At 39.8% G+C, this 18,583-nt stretch overlaps 1 protein-coding gene across 1 annotated transcript in view; it reads right to left on the bottom strand.

Moving 5' to 3' along the window:
- GPC6 (glypican 6) overlaps positions 1-18,583 on the bottom strand; it is a 784,576-nt gene that overhangs the window by 538,412 nt on the left and 227,581 nt on the right. The window contains 1 exon segment of the mRNA XM_050906443.1: positions 8,206-8,364. Coding sequence (XP_050762400.1) covers positions 8,206-8,364 — 159 coding nt within the window.

Here is an 18,583-nt window from a genome sequence, read left to right as displayed (position 1 = left end):
ATTTATATATGCAATTTTCATAGTTAGCACTAAGTATAGCACAAGTGGACCTTAATATGCGTGTTTTTAAACTATCTCTAAAAGTATTCTTATGGCACATAGGCATATAGTTCCCTTCTCTCCCTAAAGGATCTATCTTACTGCTAAAAGTGACATTCCTATGACACTCCTCCCAGAAAAAGAGCCATTTCCATATTTTTCTGGTAAACCACAGAGCAGAGGTAAAAGGAAAAAAGGAAACTTTAATTTAAAATAAACTCTAAAACGTCTTTTAGATAAGCAGAGATACAGGGACAGAGATTCACTAAATCATTTTTCAAATATTCCAGGATCCTTTTCATGATATACTATTTTAGGTTTGCTTTTAATTTCCCAGTTGTTTGGACACACAGGCAAAAGAGTTAAGAAAAGAAGGGCAGCAAAAAGACAACAATGCCTGTGTATTACAGTCAAGAGATTCATCTAAAAAATAGTATTTCTGCATTTAATGAGGGTTGAGGACAACAAATGAGAAATGATAAGGCTACAGTTCCTATTATCCAGGGTGCTGACTATAAGTATGAATACCCTTGTTTTGTAGCGTGGTTTTTATATACAGTCCCTATTTTTGATTCTTACAGCATGGTTTTGTCCTTGCTGTGTGTCAGGTGAGCACCTGCCATCAGAGTAAAAATCAGGTATGGGTAACAGAGCCTCTGACGGCTGATTGTCAGAAGACTGATGTCTTTCATCAGTGTTATGGACTTGAGGCTGAGTCCTTCATTAATCCTATTCTTGTCCATATGCATATGAAGCATCTTTAATCGCAGGATTTTTAGTATTTGTAAATCAGTAGTTTTACTTATGGGTTAGTATTTTTAAGGCTTGGACACTAACTTCAAAAAACAATTTCCATCATAAAATATTAAAAACATACACTATTCAGACCTTCAGTGAAGATTAAATGTCATTTGAATTCAAAAGGACAGCGTTTTTTTCAACCGGCATAAGATAATAACTGACCGCCATAGTGCTTACTTGCCTCAATATTTTTAATGTCTTTTTCCCCACAAAATGCTACAGAAAAAACCACAGGATGACTTTTGTAAAAGAGGCAAGTAAAGCACAAATTGACCCTCAAAAGTGTTTTAGGTGTTTCACTCCTTTGTTCCATTCCTTGGGGTGGGATTTATCTGAACAAATGTGTAAGTCCACAGTATAGGCATCTATGTCTGAACTAAATGCCCCCTCTAATCAATATAGAGAAATAAGCACTTCAGGGAGACATTTTTCCTGACCTATTATTTGAGGTGTCAACTTTAGACCAGCACAATTTGGACCTATCATTCCCTATCGACTACCGAGGGAACCTACAGGAGTACACTACACCGTGGACATCTAATATTCAGCAAGGCAAACTCTGCTTTCTGTTTAACAGGAAAGACAGTGGATCCCTGCCCTCTCAAAGCCTGTTTGGACTTGGGTATACCTGGACAACATGCTTTCTAACGAGATTAATTTGAGAGTGGGTCATGTCCGCCTGTTCCAGCACAGGGTAGCAGCTTGTCCTTTGCTTTGCAGCTTCATAAACCTGATGCAGCTTGTTAGCAGATTACATGCTCCAGTGACCAGCTGCACTTCGCAAATGAAGCTGCGGAAGAGCAGAGAGAACGAGCCATCCAAATGCACGAAGTGCATTTCCAGCTGCAGGGAGCGTGCAGAAGACACCAGTTCCCACAGCGCTGCCTTTCAGTACGGGACTTGACCAGGTTACAGAAATTTGCACCCCTGGCTGGAAACTGTTCTTACTACTGGGCCAATCCTTCCTTTCCAAGTTTTGTAGGCTTGCCACATCTCCTTTTTTGGTTAATTTTTAAAAAAGAATTTATTTTGATCTAATGTAATTCACAAATTTTAACATAATATGTGAAATTGATAAACAGTAATCTCAGCACAAATCTTATAGGATTAGACCCTAAAATCATTTGTAGGCAATAGAGATTCCTCTTAGGCTATTATCAACTCCGATAGGATTTGGATCAGGTGTAGAATATTTTATTTTCAAATTAGTGTTTCCTGTCAAATATAAGGTAAGGGATCTTTTATCAAGAATCTCTGTAAAGTTTAGAAACTTGCACCAGATGTCCAATGAAGGCTTGCAAGCAGTTACATACTACAAGCCAGCAGATGTTACCTTTTTTAAAGGCTTCTAACTGCTCTAAGGCCTGTATTTTGGCAAGTGTAGAAGTTATGTAGTGTGTTAAAATAGTAGATGAATTATATGGAAACTGTGGCCCTGCTAGCACTGTTACAGCCGAACAGTTGTGGAGTTTTAAAAATCCACCTGTCCTGCAATGGATTTTGCATTTGATGGGAAACACATTGCAAAGTGACACTGTAATCTTGTAAAACACAAACAAAGAAAGCAAAACAAAACACCACCACCTTGCCCAGAGCTAAAACCCAAAATATCTGGTATCCCAGCTTTCGTATGGTGGAGCCTACATTCTGTCGCAGACATGGCAGCACTAGAATAATATGAGTAGTTGCATAAAGTACACAGTTTATGCTATATCTATTTGACTTTCCCTTAGAAACTCCCTTTTCCTTCCTTTCCCTTTCACACTCCTTAGAAGCCTCCTGCCTCCCAAACAGGTCAGTGGAAAAGGCAGACCTTTCTGATTCCCTGCTTCCAAAAAACAAAGAAACAAAACAAAAATCCTCCTGTGAAAACCGTGCCCTTTCACATTCCCAGTAAGCAAAGCATGAACAAAATATCCTGATGGAAGTCCATCCTTCACCCGCTGACCGTGACAGCACCAGTGTACAAGTGGGCTCCTGTGCTGTTGCACTCCCCCTCCTCTGCAGAAGTCCACGGAGGTCAGTGCAGCTCCAGGCAGGAGCTGGGGCTCAAGCTAGGCTGGCGGGTTGGGCAGCAAGGGTGGGAGGAAGGGGGAGCAGAGGGCAGAAGACTTGCATTGGCCATGCAACTGAACCTCAGTGTATTCCGACTTCCAGCATCTCCCTTATTTTACTTTCCACGCTTTTTTTGGCAAGTTTAATGAGACAGTTATACCTGGCTACAAGAGTTCATCTCACCGAAGAGTTCTTACTTTGTTGGAAAGCAGCTTCACAAAACACATTTTTGTCAGCTCTAGTATCAAGGAAAGATTCAAACCCACTATTTTTCTCCAAGTTCTTTTATAAATTGTGCAAGAAAAGAAAAGGGAATACAGGGTGTCTGGGATGCTAGCTATTCTTGCAGGTCTTGTTTTGGGGGGATTATCTTTGAAACTTTCTTTCCTGCCCTGTAATTTACACTGCTACTGCTGGTAATGACTGCAAGAAATATAAGCAGCACTAATGGGTATGGATCACTGTTCTCCTAGACTGTAAAAAAAAGGAGCATGGGGAATGATGACCCTGTAAGATAGATCAATGCAGCTGCAGATTGGTTCTTATGCTATTCAGGTTATTCTCCTTAAATGGCATCATGCCTCACACATTCTGCAGAAGGCTATCCATATCCATTCAAGTTCATGACAGCTATTCTTAGACATTCTTTCATTTTTAACACCATTACCAAGACTACCACTGTACTTTTTTTAATGAGAATGAGGAGACAGTGTCTCTTTTATCAGGTTCAGATCTATTTAGCTTAAATTAAAATTATTTGCTGTAATTTTCCTATAGTTATTCAAAGGATTAGTGAGAAAATGTCACTGAACAGCTACTTGTCTCCTCATTAACATTCATGACAAAACCTTCCGGTAGGCCTGGTTTCGGCCGCTGATGGAGCAATACTTAAAAGAAATTGGCTTGTCTGTGCTGCTCAGCAATGCCACTATGCAAGGGAATCGGTGATAATAAGATGATACTATTACAGCTACACTGGGAGCGTAATATATTTTAAGCTGCTTTGAGGTATACAGTGGGGGTCCAAGAATTGGAGCTTGTCTATTGCTAGGAACAGGAAACAGCTGATCATTACATGTCTGCTTATTTGGATTAGTCCTACCCAAAGCCTCGAGGTAAAAGAAAAATCCGTATCTGCTGGAACTCTTCACTTCCTGTGTGCTTCCTGTGTGCTGGAAGGGTTTTTTGTTCCTTTTCCTAGTTTTTGGAAGGGTTTGAGTCCCATTGCTGAAACAGGTATTGCATTCTTTGCTAGGAACGTTGAGCACCTACTGTTTCAAAGGAATTTTTCTCATTTCAAGGCTTGCTTTCTTAGGCAAGATTCTCAGGAGAAGATCATCTGGATCCTCGTGCACCCATTAGTGAAATTCCAGATACGGATTTTTTTGAAATGACCATCCAGTATGGCAATGCAATGGCAAATATACAGATGTGGGCAATACAGATGTAAACATCTGCACATACGGCTCAGCCAAGAAACAATTGGCAGCTGGTATTATGTTGTGTAGTGACTCATGCTAATTCACACCGATTGTCTAGAATATGGAAACCAAATGAAAAATACTATTGTCAGACCTTTGGCTCTGAGACATCTTTGAACCTCACATGCTATGAGGAAAAAATGAGTCTAGAATAATGGAGCAGTTAAAAGTCCCAACACAGTGACAGCCCCTTAGAAATGTGGAGGACAAATGAATAAGAAATGAGTAAGATTGTACAGGAGTTTAGGATGCAAGAACTGACTTCCAGTCAAAAGAAAGGCATCATTTCTTTTGATCATAGCTGGTTCCAAAACGCTTAATAATTTCTAAAGTTCTCTGTTACAAATTTCATATTTAGCTTCTCCTGCTTATAGTTATTACAAAAATTAGTTCTTGTAGAGATTTGGAAAGTACTGCACTTCAGGTAAAATGAAACATAAAACTGACATAGAAATTATGTAGGAACATTGCCAACAGGCTGAGGGAGCTGAACCTTCCTCTCAGCTCAGCACTGGTAAGGCCACATTTGGAGTGCCGGGTCCAGGTCTCGGCTCCCCAGTACAAGAGAGAGATGGACATACCGCTACAAGTCCAGCAAAGGGCAGTAAGATGATGAAAGGACTGGACCATCTCTCATATAAGCAGAGGCTGAGAGAGCTGGGACTGTTCAGCCTGGAGAAGAGAAGGCTCAGGGGGATCTCATCAATGTGTATAAATGTCTGGTGGGGGGACTAAAGAAGATGGAGCCAGGCTCTTCACAATACAGCCCAGTGACAGGACAAGAAGCAATGGGCACAAATTAAAAAATAAACCAACAGGAAATTCCATCTAAACACAACAAAACACTTTTTCACTGTGAGGATGGTCAAACACTGGCACAAGCTGCCCAAAGAGGCTGTGGAGTCTCCATCCATGGAGATACTCAAAACGCGGCTGCACATGGTCCTGGGTGACCTGTGGTACCTGACCCTGCTTTGAGCAGGGGGGGTTGACTAGGCCATCTCCAGAGGTGCTTTCACATCTCAGCCATGCCCTGATTCTGTGATTCTGTGTAAGAAAGTGTGTCTTACCAGGGGCTAAAGAGACAATGTTTAAATTACAGCAGATGATTGAGTTTCCTTGTAGGTTAGATCATTAATAGGAATCTGGGGCAAAATCCTGAAAAGGAAACCAGACCTCAAATTACCTCTCAAAATGGAAATCACAAAATCATTCCATCTATGCTTAACTGTATGGTTGTGGGACAGAAAGCAAGTAAGATAAGAAAGGCAAGGCATATGAAGGTCAGATCATAATTCAACAAAGAGTTCACATACCCCTACAAAGTCTTACGTTGCAAAGGTTAGCATTACCCTGAGACATGCCTGGTACTTTCAAGAGTTTGCAAAATGATATAAATGTCTGCATGAACAAAGAGGTTGGCAGCACCACTAATTTAAATTAACTCCTCACGGGAGCAATGCTAATAAATTCTCTATCTCAACATTACTTAAATGTTCATATATTCTGTTATTGCTTAGATATGCTGCTCTTGATAAACACAGGTCCTGTACACAACTTCCATAAAATCATCACAATTGGCTGTATTTGTTTTGCTATTTGTGGTGTACTAGCATCAAATGGCAGAATCATGTATCAGAACTCCCTTGTGCAATCAAAGTACCAAATTAAAACAAAAAAAGATGATTCTTGAAGAGTTAAAACATTGACATTATTTAACAATCCAATATTTGCTTTACACTGAAAAGCATCATCCTATTTTAAACTGCAACAAATCTAGCTGGTTTTATACTGAAAGGCAGCCTATTAGGTGAATATATTTTTCCATTAATGTATTTGCCCTTCTAAAAAGACTAAGCCATTTTTCTATATAAGTGACCAACTTTTGAATAGTTTTAGAATAGCATTAAAATACTGAAAGTATACACAAAGTTCAAATGCTCTTTGATAAGACTTCACATTGCAAATTCCTTTTAAAACATCAATGATAAGCCAGAAGAAACCACTTAGTCTTTTAATCCAACTTCCTGCGGAGCAGATCCTTAAGAATCCCAGAATGCAATTTACAACAGGTCAGTAACTCTCAGCTATATACCTTACCATCAGTATTAAGATACAGAATTTCAGGTTACTGAAAAAGCCATAATGTGCTTAAGTTCATTGCAATACAAAAAGGTCTGAGGTTGCCAAAGAATTAGTAAGGTGCCATCTGAGCTCTCTGTGGTCAATGAGCCCAGCGTTTTCAGTAAACTGCACTGCTCACTGAACACCAGCACTCATCCTGGTTTCCTTCTAGAAAAAGAGAAAAGCCCTGTACGTGCCATAGACGGTTTGAAATGTCTGTTCTGTTTGCATAGTCATCTTGTAATACTGCACACAACTTCTGTAGGTTTTTTAGGTCCTTTGAAGTCAAGTAAAATTTTGAAAATCCACTACACAAAAAGTTCCAACTTCACATTAAAAAGGGAAGCCATCACAATGCAGAGCACTGCACAGTCATTCACACCGCAGTACTTCCAAGGACTAAGGACACTTTCTAAATTATATTAGCATCTGATCTGCTGCTGAGGACTTTTCTCCAGCTCATCCTCATATTATACATTTCCCATTCCCTCCTTTTATAATTCATCTTCCCTTCTGTGTCATATTGAGAGAATCAATATTAGGAAAAAAAAAATCTTTAATTGGATAAAGAGAATGATACAGAATTACCCTAAGGAGTTAGAGACATCTTTTTTCTGAATAGGACCTCAGAGTTTCGAACTAAGCTTCCAACTTCAGGGATAACCTTTACACCATTTTCCTACATGTGTGCATATTCCCCGTTACCTGGGGTCAGCCAAGTTTACTGCACCCGTTTGCAGGCTTTCTACCTACATGCAAAGATGCAGCTCTGCAATCCTCTTTTGCAAGGCCGATTTACACCTCTTAGTGCCAGACCCCTTCCAACTTACACATATGCAGAAATGCTCAGGGGGACGCTTTCAACACAAATACAGATTTCATATTTAGATAAAGCCATGACTGAATATTCTGAAGCTCTTTTACTCTTTGCTAATCTGCAGTTTATGAGAAAAGCTCAATACAGCGTGACTTGTAAATACGGACACAACCATAAAAATTGCTTAACGTTCATTATTAAAGACAAGCATTTAGCAAATTGTGACACTGAACCCTTGATCTTACAAAGATCTTACAAAGGCTGAGGACCAGAAGAGATTGGAGTACTGATTAGAAACAAATAAAAACCCCAAACTGTCCTTGTCAATTCTTTCTAGGTATAAAAGATTTGTTCAGTCCTGCTTAAGTGGTTTGCATGACAATCCCTCTCAAATGCAAGTGAGGCCTTAGTGTTTGGAAGCCAGAAGCCCTCTAAGAGACTCTGTACATCACAAGAAAATCATGCAGGAAAAAACTGCAGCCTTAAGGCTACAAAAAGGCAGACTACAAAAAAGCCTGCTTTGCAATAACAAAAATCATGGGAGATCCACAGGTCATCTTGCAACAGTGAACATAATTGCAAACCTAAATTTTATATTTGAAACCAGGAGACAAAAATTATAAACCTCTCTATGCATATCTAATCTCTTTTTGCAACGTTAGCCAAGCCTGCAGGCGCTTAACAGTCCGATTCTTGATGTCATTGTAATTAAAGGCAATACTCACAAGGCTGATAAGCATACCAGCTGTAAGTTAACCCTTATCTTAGCCAAACTGACAACTACAAATGTGGTATCTAATTGTAAAGAAAAGAACATTGGAATTTATTATGGAAAACTGACTTTTAAATCCCATAACCTTGAAAATAAATAAATTCTATCCAGCCTACCATCAAACTTCTTGTGCCGGGATACAAAAGTGGTGCGTACGAAGTGACTTGTCTCCTCCACTAAGTTTTCAAACTCCAGTTTGCTCTGTTGGCTTAACTTGTCCTCCATTTCTGAGGTGCAACATGTATATTCCTGAGGGCAGATTCTCAAATGTTCCCCTGGAATCACAAGAAAAAAGGAATTAGAAATATTTGAATACAGATACAAAATGTGTCAGAACCAAACATACATGATGTCTCTTCACTTAAGGAAGGTGGGCTACCCAAAGAGCTCTATAAGGCTTGACTACTTGATTGGGAATACTTTGAATGTGTATCAACAGCTTTGTCATAGTTGGGTGTTCCTTACACAGGAGGGGAGACACACTTTGCAGACTTGTTTTGATACTTCAAAAGGTAGAACTGTCTCATGCCAAAAGTGATTCCTCACGCTGAAGAAGCCTGCCTCATAAACAGACATATACTTAAAAATTCAAAGACAATTGCTTGCTTCCTGTTTGTAATCAAAATGCCTGCAGAAATACCTAGTGAGATGACCTGTTACAAGTCATTGGAGGCGTCTTGCTGTCAAAACCTGAAAAACAGAAATTATGTATTTCTGTAGATAGGTCCCTCTTGCCCAAATGCACCAAAACATTCTCCCCTCCTATCCTTCCTTCCTTTCTGCTTGAGTAAGTGTATTTTAATGACTGTGTTTGGGTGCCACATGTTTTCTTGGGCAGCATTTCTTGTCAGACCAAGCAAGTGCTCTGCTGAATAGGAGAAAGCAATGAAGAATTTAATTAATGCTTATGTTATAAGGAAATGCAATGTAAAAGGTAATGAAAGCCTCTTATTTAATTCAATAGATTTATCTCTTGAAGCACTGTGCCAGTTCTTCTGACAATATTGCTTTCTTCGGTACAATTTGCAAGTGGAAACCTATTCTTTAGCTCATGAAATTAAAATGGTCTGTTATTACATGAAATGTGAATTTCCAATTGACACTATACTATGGGTCTCAGAAACATTTAGCTCAGTTTGTACAAAGGCAGGAAATTCTACCATTCCCTCTTGAGAAATAAAAAGAATGATCTGCCTTTATGATTAAAGTTACTTGTAAGGCAATGAAAACATTTAGCTTTCTGTACACCAAATCCTGATTAAAAATCCCTCTGCAAATCTCTTAAAGGTGCAAATAAAATGATATACAAAGCCCAAGGGTTAAATAAATACTGGGGACCTGATTCTCATTTATATCAAGGCTCCTTTCTACCACTGCTGAGCCATAAAGAAGATTTAAATGCAATTTATACCTACTTTAAGGCTACTTTTCACCATTCTTATTATGTAGTGAGGAGAATCAGGCCCTAAGGTTTATGCTTCCCAGGGGTATAATACATTTAGCTGCTGCATCATTTTGAAGACAGCATCAAAAAGAGGTTTGCACATGCTTAGAATAAACATTGTCTTGCCCTCACCTTATTCCAATTTTTGAATGAAGTCTCTTAATTTGAAATTTAGTCATTCCTCAACCCTGACCCATCACCCTCATCTTAATTTGTTTTTTCTGCACGAGTTCATAATATATAAACTATAATGCCATGAGATTTCTTTTAGCTGTCTCAAAACTTTTTAAAACCTCACAGCTATACATCTTCAGGAAGGATTGTTTCATTATTATCAGCTACTGTTCGGCAGTACTACCTACAAGTCCCAGTCATGTCCATGATATAAACCTGGAAAAAAGAGATACCCCATGACCACCAAAATATTGTAAGGATTGTTTCCCATGTCTACTACACCCTCCCAACACAATAAATTAATTCCTCTCCATTCTCAAAATCACGAATCAAAGCCATAAACAACACATACAGGGACTGGTGAGCCAGCTGCTGTCAAACATAAATGATAGTGGCAAAATAATGGTTGCCTTACCCTCTACATCACTGTCACATTAAACTGAAACTATTCAACAGGCAACATGTGACTGCAGAGGTACCATAATAAGACACAATAAGAATTATTTTAGTAACAGTAATGTTCTGAGTTTTTATTAGATGTTGGAAAGACAAGGAAAGCTGAAATATTGTGTCATTAGAAGCAGTGCCATGTGCTTGATTAAATAAAAAAAAAATACCCTATCCATAACATCTGTAACCTCCTTCCTTGATAAACCCAGGGGTTTTTGCTCATTGGAAAGCACTGGGTAGACCTACCATCCCAGTTCCAGCCACAGCAATAGTTTATGCTTTCTATAATGGTAATGTCCTCTAGTGCTGTTGCAGTCAAGAATTTTTTATAAAATTCAGTTTTCTTTCCTCTGTTCAAGTTTTTTTTTCTCTTCTATCTGACTCTGTTTGTTTTTCATAATTGCCAGACTATCAACTGAACTAATCATAGAATCATAGAATGGTTTGGGTTGGAGGGACCTTAAAGATCATCTAGTTCCAACCCCCTGCCATGGGCAGGGACACCTTCCACTAGATCAGGTCGCTCAAAGCCCCATCCAACCTGGCCTTGAACACTTCCAGGGAGGGGGCATCCCCAACCTCTCTGGGCAACCTGTTCCAGTGCCTCACCACCCTCACAATAAAGAATTTCTTCCTAATATCTCATCTAAATCTATCCTCTTTCAGTTTAAAACTGTTACCCCTCATCCTATCACTACACTCCCTGATAAAGAGTCCCTCCCCATCCTTCCTGTAGGCCCCCTTTAAGTACTAGAAGGCTGCTACAAGGCCTCCCCAGAGCCTTCTCTTCTCCAGGCTGAACGACCCCAACTCCCTCAGCCTGTCCTCATACCGGAGGTGCTCCTGCCCTCTGATCATCTTTGTGGCCCTCCTCTGGACCTGCTCGAGCAGGTCCATGTCTTTCTTATGCTGGGGGCCCCAGAGCTGAACGCAGTACTCCAGGTGGGGTCTCACGAGAGTGGAGTAGAGGGGGAGAATCACCTCCCTTGACCTGCTAGCCACACTTCTTTTGATGCAGCCCAGGATATGGTTGGCTTTCTGGGCTGCAAGCGTACATTGACGGGTCATGTTGAGCTCCTCATCAACCAACACCCCCAAGTCCTTCTCCTCAGGGCTACTCTCAATCCATTCTCTGCCCAGCCTGTATTTGTGCTTGGGATTGCCCTGACCCATGTCAGGGCCTTGTTGAACTTCATGAGGTTCGCATGGGCCCACCTCTCAAGCCTGTCAAGGTCCCTCTGGATGCCATCCCTTACCTCCAGCGTGTCGACCGCACCAGACAGCTTGGTGTCATAGGCAAATTTGCTGAGGGTGCGCTCAATCTCACTATGTCGCCAACAAAGATGTTCAACAGCACCGGTCCCAATACCGACCCCTGAGGAACGCCACTTGTCAGTGGTCTCCACTTGGACATTGAGCCGTTGACCGCAACTCATCTAATCATCATGCTAATCATCAAGGCACTGTGGTTAGTGAGTAACAGCCATGGGTCTAGATTTTTAAGACATTATGTTATGCTGAGTATTATGACAAATTAAAGCATACTGAACTCAGTATAGCAGTCATTTTTGTAGCAATATTAATTTTTCTCTCATTTATTTACGGTCTTACTTTCTCTTGGCTACAAAAACGACTTCCCACCTTGTCTCCTACAAACTCATTCAGATTCCTACTGCACTTATTTCTTATACATGTATTTTCATTAAGTTTCTTCTTTTTAATTCACTGGATTTTCATTCATTCATGAGGCTCCTCACTGCTGAAATACGAAATTCACATTCATCAGAAATGCTCACAACTTCTACACTACCTCATTGCTTTCCTCTCCTAACAATGTATCTTCTTAAATCATCTATACTAACCCCCCCCGCCTTCATCACAAAAACTTTTCTAAACTATACTCAGCTTTTTTAAAACAACATTTCTAGTTCTTCTCTCCTCCCCTGCCATATAGTCCCTGAATTTTGGTAGAAAGAAATAATAATGTAAATATTGTGCTACTCTTCATATTCTGCTTCAAGATTTTTTTTGTCCTCTTTCCTGCACTGGAGGCTCAGGTCAGATTAGAAATAAAGCAAAAGCATTTTCCATTGCTCCATGCCAATGGAGTATTTGTAGGCCTAAGAGGTTCAAGTATACTTTGCAAAGATGAAGTCTTTAGAAATTGTGGCTCAAAAGCCCTAGCATGTTTGTACTGACCACGACTGGCTGCAGTCTCCAAAGGCTCACAGCTTGGACAAAAATGTGTGCCCTTTCCCGGGAATGGTGAATGGAAACTCTCTGACAAACAGTTATTTCTGTATGCTTAATCTTAATTTCCTTTTTAAAAGCAGCAACTACCATTTTGTGTTTGTTCTTATTAAATCTCCAACTCATGTTAGAATCGCCAGGTCATTAGTTCACTCCTTGGACAAAAAAAGTGGACACGATTTTTTTTTTAATTAAGGGGTGTGTGCTTTATTTTGGTTTTTTTTGCTTTTTTTTTGTGCTAACCTGTGATATAACAGACTGCTTGGATTGGAAATAACTCTGCAGGCTATATTTGATTGTGCCTCCTCTATTTCCCTGAACAGGATCATTTACCATTTACATTTTGTAATATATTGTTCTATTACTCTAAAAGGAGTTTAATCACTGATTTGTGTATTTGCACACCTTAAGTATTTTGCAGGCTGAAAATGTGCTCACAGCTAATGTACCAATTCTTGCCCTGGGAAACTCCATATGGTCTACACTCTTATGCTAATTTTAGCAAAGATTTTTATGCTGCAGGTGGCATTGGATATAACAGACTAGTTTTTCCTTGTTGCAAACGGTGTCTCCCCAAACCAGTCTGACAGAACGTAGTTAGGCTGCACCAGCATTTTGCCAGACTAAACAAGTATTAACTCAGCAGTTCCCAGCGACCTACCACAACTCTTCTAACCACCGTTTGCAGCTGAAGATGCTGACCTACATCTCTCTCCTCATGTGGCTTACGCTATATAAATTAAATCAATTGCCTACTACAAATTCAGCTACCAGTATTCAATTTCAGTTTTATTACAGCTGTAATCTCACACCTGCCTTCACATGGTCCAAATTGGCAAGTTTTGCAGTTGAATTTGGCAATCCTGCTAGCATGTTGCTTTGAAGTGTGATAAAACAATTTATAAAGCACTTGTTTTATATTCAGATATATTGCAGTTTGGTGTCCCAATAACATGCTACAAACCTCACAAGAGTCTTTAAAAAATTGCAACTTACAACTCTCAAGCTGAATAAATGCTTCTACTGTGTATCAAAATGCCAGAACTGATTTGAGTGTGGTAACTACTTGCAGAAGATACAATCTGAAGGTGCAGTAAACCCTATGGAATATAACATTACCCTTAACAATTTCACTGCCAGATTTCCTGAACACCTGATGCAAGCATTGGTTACATTATTAGAACTGGAAGCATGACCACATAAAATATTTTACATCAGCGAGAATTTTTTATGGGTCATGTTGCATGTTTAACAATTTCAGAAACAATTCTTTCTGAGGCAGTCAATATTTTATAGTTTCTAGCCTAATCATAAATCTAAAAAACTGATATTGTTCTGTTGACAGAATGGTAGAACTAACCGTATGACTGGTGAGAATAGAAGCATACAGCCACCACACTGCTTCATAAATCCAGCAATGAATAAATGTTAATAAAAGGGGTAAATTCAAGATGTGCTTTCAAACTTGGTCACCCTGTATGCATCAACAGAGACTAAAGGAAGAGAATATAGCTCTGCATCCTTCATCCTGCAGATTAGATTAATGTGATTGGGCTTCATCGTTAACTATGTTCTTTAAAATTAGAAATACCTGCTTCAGACCTGCTCATATTCAGCCATTTGTGGAGAAGGCAGTGTAATTTAATAACAGTATGAAGTTTAACAAAGACAAGTGCAAAGACCTGCACCTGGAATGGAATAACCAAAGAGCCCAGTACAGGCTAGGATCTGCCTTGCTGAAAAGGACCTGGGCTCCTGGTGGACAACAAGCTGTGCACCGTGGCAGCAGCAAAGGCAAATCAGATACTGGGCTGCATCTGCAGGGGCATTACTAGCAGCGATAGAGACATGATCATCCCACTTTACTCAGTGCTTGTCAGGCTGCACCTGGAGTACTGTGTCCCGTTCTGGTCCCTGCAATTCAAGGAAGATGCGGACAGACTGGAGAGGGTCCAGAGGAGGGCCATGAAGATGATCAAAGGGCTGGAGAACCTGCCCTGTGAGGAAAGACTGAAGCAGTTAGGTCTTTTCTCCCTGGAGAAGAGAAGGCTCAGGGGGGACATCATCACAGTATTCCAGTACTTGAAGGGCAGCTCTTTGTAGAGGATGGAGGCTCTCTCTTCACAAGGAGCACATGGAGAAGACAAGGGGCAACAGGTACAAATTGCACCAGGAGAGGTTTCATCTTGACATAAGAAAGAAATTTTTTACAGTGAGAACAATCAATCACTGGAACAACCTCCCCAGGGATATGGTGGAGCCCCCATTGCTGGCGGTTTTCAAGATGCGACCGGACAGGGTGCTAGATAAACCCATCTAGTCTCCCTTTCCCAGAATGCCCCAACCTGGGCTTTCTATGGTTCTACAATTATGCACTTCAGGGCTTCCTACCTCTCAGAATTATAAAGGACTGGAATAGCTGGAGTTTTGTTTCTAAATTAACATTTTCCACCTAATTTTCTGGGTTTTTTAAAATGACTTTAAAATATTTTTTTTTATTATTTTAAAAATATGATGAATAGAGTTAAAATGAAAACCTCATTCAGCTTTAATCCTTGCCCACTGTTTTGAGATTTGGATCTTTTTCTGTATTGGCAATGATGTTTCTGAACAGCTGCTTTTTGAAGTTTTCAATTTAAGTGCTCTACCGGTGAAATCAGGAGCATGGGAGAGCTCTTCATGATCACATTATTAATTTTCTATTATAGAAAACTATTCTCCTCCAATACGCTTATACCCTTCTGTCACTCATATATGCAAAGAGAAAACAGTGCTGTAGAAGAATTTGACTCACAATCATCTTTAACTTAAAAAAAAGCCAAACAGCAGTTATCATGTTTTCTGCATTAACTTATTTAGCAGTTAAAACTAAATTAGAAACATGAGTTTCAACACTTCAGCCAATATTCAAATAGTGAAAATTAAAATATCATTTTGTTGGACAAAATCTGTTCCCTAACCAAAAAGTCCTAAGGCTCCTTCTGACTTTGTAATTACCTTCTCTGTGGGGTATAACAGCCCTGCAAGCAGCTTCTGTAAAATTGCACCTGACATTCAAGTCGCAGAATTGAACTTTCCTACTCAAACTAAAAGGAAACAGATTATGATTTAAATTAATTCCATTGTAATATTGGCCTGACAAGTGATGATGGGAGCAATATTTGCACAGAAAATGACAGCTGAAGGAAGGGAGGGAAAGCTGTCTATAACATACAGATCATGTCGTCAGATACAACACTCCTAATTTTAATCAACGGAATATTGAACTTGAAAAACTTGTATGTCCAGTGGACTCCAATAAACCCGTGCAACTACCCCATGAAAGAAAATGACTCATGTGTTTGCCTTGGACCCAAATCTCAGATTTGCTCAGATTCCTTTTGTTCCTTGAGTGCTTTGAGGTCAATTAAAAAATGAATGCCTTCCAAACAGACTGATAATTAGTTAACAGTCTCTTCATTACGGGTCCCACAGGGAACATTCATTTACAAGAAGCCCTGACCTTGTTGTCCTTGGGAAGCCCTCAGTAATAAGTTACAGAAGCGGAGGCCAAGGCAAACCTGTTCAGATTAGGACTATACAGATGCTAAAGAAAGAGCTGAAGTCCCTAGAGTCTTCCTAACTAAACTACTAGAAGCAGTACCACTACTCCAACACTCAGGTTCATTTTATTTTCCAAGCATACACAGTCAGACAATTGGTTTTTGATAGCACGGTTTGTGAGAAGAATCTTTAGTTACCTCTTGGGGGGTGTATTACTGGCGTTGTGCTCAGTGCCTTGTGGAAAGCAAATGGTAAGGCTGTGATTCAGCACTGTATAGCTTCATCATCTTGCTGGCTGCATGGCTGCAATTTTCTGATTTCAAAGCATGTTTCCACCTGGGAACAGCACCTAACTTCCCCTCCCCCCCAACTGATTTTTGCTGTTTATCATGTCCCCTACTACAATAGCAGAAATATCTTACATAGCATTATAGTGAGAAGTAGAATACAAGCAGCACATCACTTTACCATGACCATAAAACACATTGCAAGCAGGTTTTGTATTTCAGCTGCTCTCAGAACAATTTTATTATTAAGATAACAGCATGAGATTGTACACATTCATGCATTTATAAAGATTTTAATCAACATTCGTCACATAAAACTGAAATCCAAAGATGTGATTGCAGTACACAATATATCAGAGACAGATTTACACCACTTAGTTCATGTAGCCACAGAAATACAATCACAGTAGGACAGAGTGGAGTGAGTTACCTGAGGCTAACTGGTTATGCTGTACTGCCAAAACAAGTCCTTAAGATAGTCACACCATTACTAATATACACGCAGCAAAAGTTAAAGCTGCATGAGCTACAGTCGTGTCATTTGATTGCACTGTCAAGTATACTTTAAAGCCGTGCAGATGCCTTGCTGATCACTGTATTGTCATGTATAAAATCCATGTTTCTAAAATACTAAACTTAGCAACAACTGTTTAAAAGTCCTTAATCACAGTTCTCTTCCCTTATTCATATGGCTTCAGTCAGTCCAAGGAAACCTTTTAATGCTACCATTAAACAGATGAATCTGCCTTCCCACCTTCTGATTGATAATGACATGCTTTCCTGCAATGCCAGTCATAGAAACAGTTCACAAAGAAAGACAACCATGATATAATTTGTGTTGGTCTTAAGTCAGAGGCTGTAATGGGTACGTCAGCGGTAAGATTTTGGTGCTTCTGCCATAAGCTCTTTATTGAGATACTCTTTAGCCTAATGTCTTTCCTAGTTGCTTAAGGAAAAGAAGGTACAAAAAGGGAGGCTACAATTTATAAAAATCTGAGAGTCCTGTTATCGTACTGACTCAAGGTCTACCCATGAAATTTCAGGGCCAGAAATGCTGGCATTTGCCCTTTCATTTCTATTTGGAACCAACCACTGTAAAGAACAAACTGCCTCTACCAGCTCCTAAGTATTAATCTTACTGTGATACAAGTTGTAAGGCAAAAAAGCAAAGCACTTTCTCCAAGTTTGTGTGTCTTTGACTTTATAGGGGGAAAAAAACCCTTTCTTTTTTTTCCCAGAGAAGCATGCTAAGAATATGGCCACAAGTGGAATGCACAGAGAAATCACTCAATGCAAGAGAGTCCAAAACATGCAAAAAATAATGTCCTGTTACCCCTGTGCTGGAGTTCCACAGTCTGTGAGCCAAGTTTGGTGCAAGTTTGTGTGTCCTTGGCTCGGTTTTACAGATTCAATTGGTGTTGCAGTGTGAAAAAGTCCATGCTAAAGCCAAGTAAGGTACTGGAAGCAAAGCCACAGACAGGATTGCGGGAGTTAAAGGATTCAAGAGGAAAGCTACTGACATGGGAAGGTATAAAACCCCATGGAAAAAAAAGTGCTGAACTGGAGGGTGGCAACCCAGCAACAAGGAAGATCAGCCCATTCCTGACCTGACTGATGACTGCATGGCCACCTGAGAATTATTGGGTGTCTTACTATTGATGGCAATCATACTATTGTTTAGCCTCATAGCTCATTAGTCCTAGTTATCTATCATGTGTAGTAACCAGAAAATGATTGCTTTGTACTCTTGCACATATTCTGCAGTCGGGCATATTCTGCAGTGACTCAGAGGGGTCTCCCAGGGGTTAGGGGAAAAACTTCCCCAGCTGCTCCTCCTGATGGGCCAAGTGGGAGAAGATACCACAGTAGGGGGGTGCCCTTCTTCTGCAAGTTGCTCATGGCCAGTGGCATCTCCTTCAGGTGAGAGGGACTCAGAACTACGGAAGTATTTAGTTCTTTCTTAAAGGTGCACAAGAGAATGTTCTGTGACTTCCCAAAGTAAATCTTACGCAGTTAAGGAACTCAGACCTTTTTCTGCCCACTCCTACCAAAATTCACACTGCTGAAATGACTCTCCTTCAGTGACAGGGGATACCAGCTGACATAGTAGGAAGAAGTATGGATACAGATTTCCACTGAGAATGTGCCAGTGGAAAGTTCTCTTATGCAAGATTTTTTTCTATTGACTTTGACTATTTTTAGACTGTTTTGACTCACTTAGGTGACAAATATAGATTCACTGAACTGAAAAAAACCCCATGCATTAAAGTATGAATAAAAATATTCTGAATTACAAGGCTTCTAATTAACAATATGAATCTAAAGCTTCTCTGTGGATATTGTCAG

This window comes from Gymnogyps californianus, chromosome 1 (assembly GCF_018139145.2).
Source record: "Gymnogyps californianus isolate 813 chromosome 1, ASM1813914v2, whole genome shotgun sequence".
NCBI lineage: Eukaryota > Metazoa > Chordata > Aves > Accipitriformes > Cathartidae > Gymnogyps > Gymnogyps californianus.
Note: the sequence above shows the minus strand (reverse complement) of the source record. Positions and strands in the feature narration are given on the sequence as shown.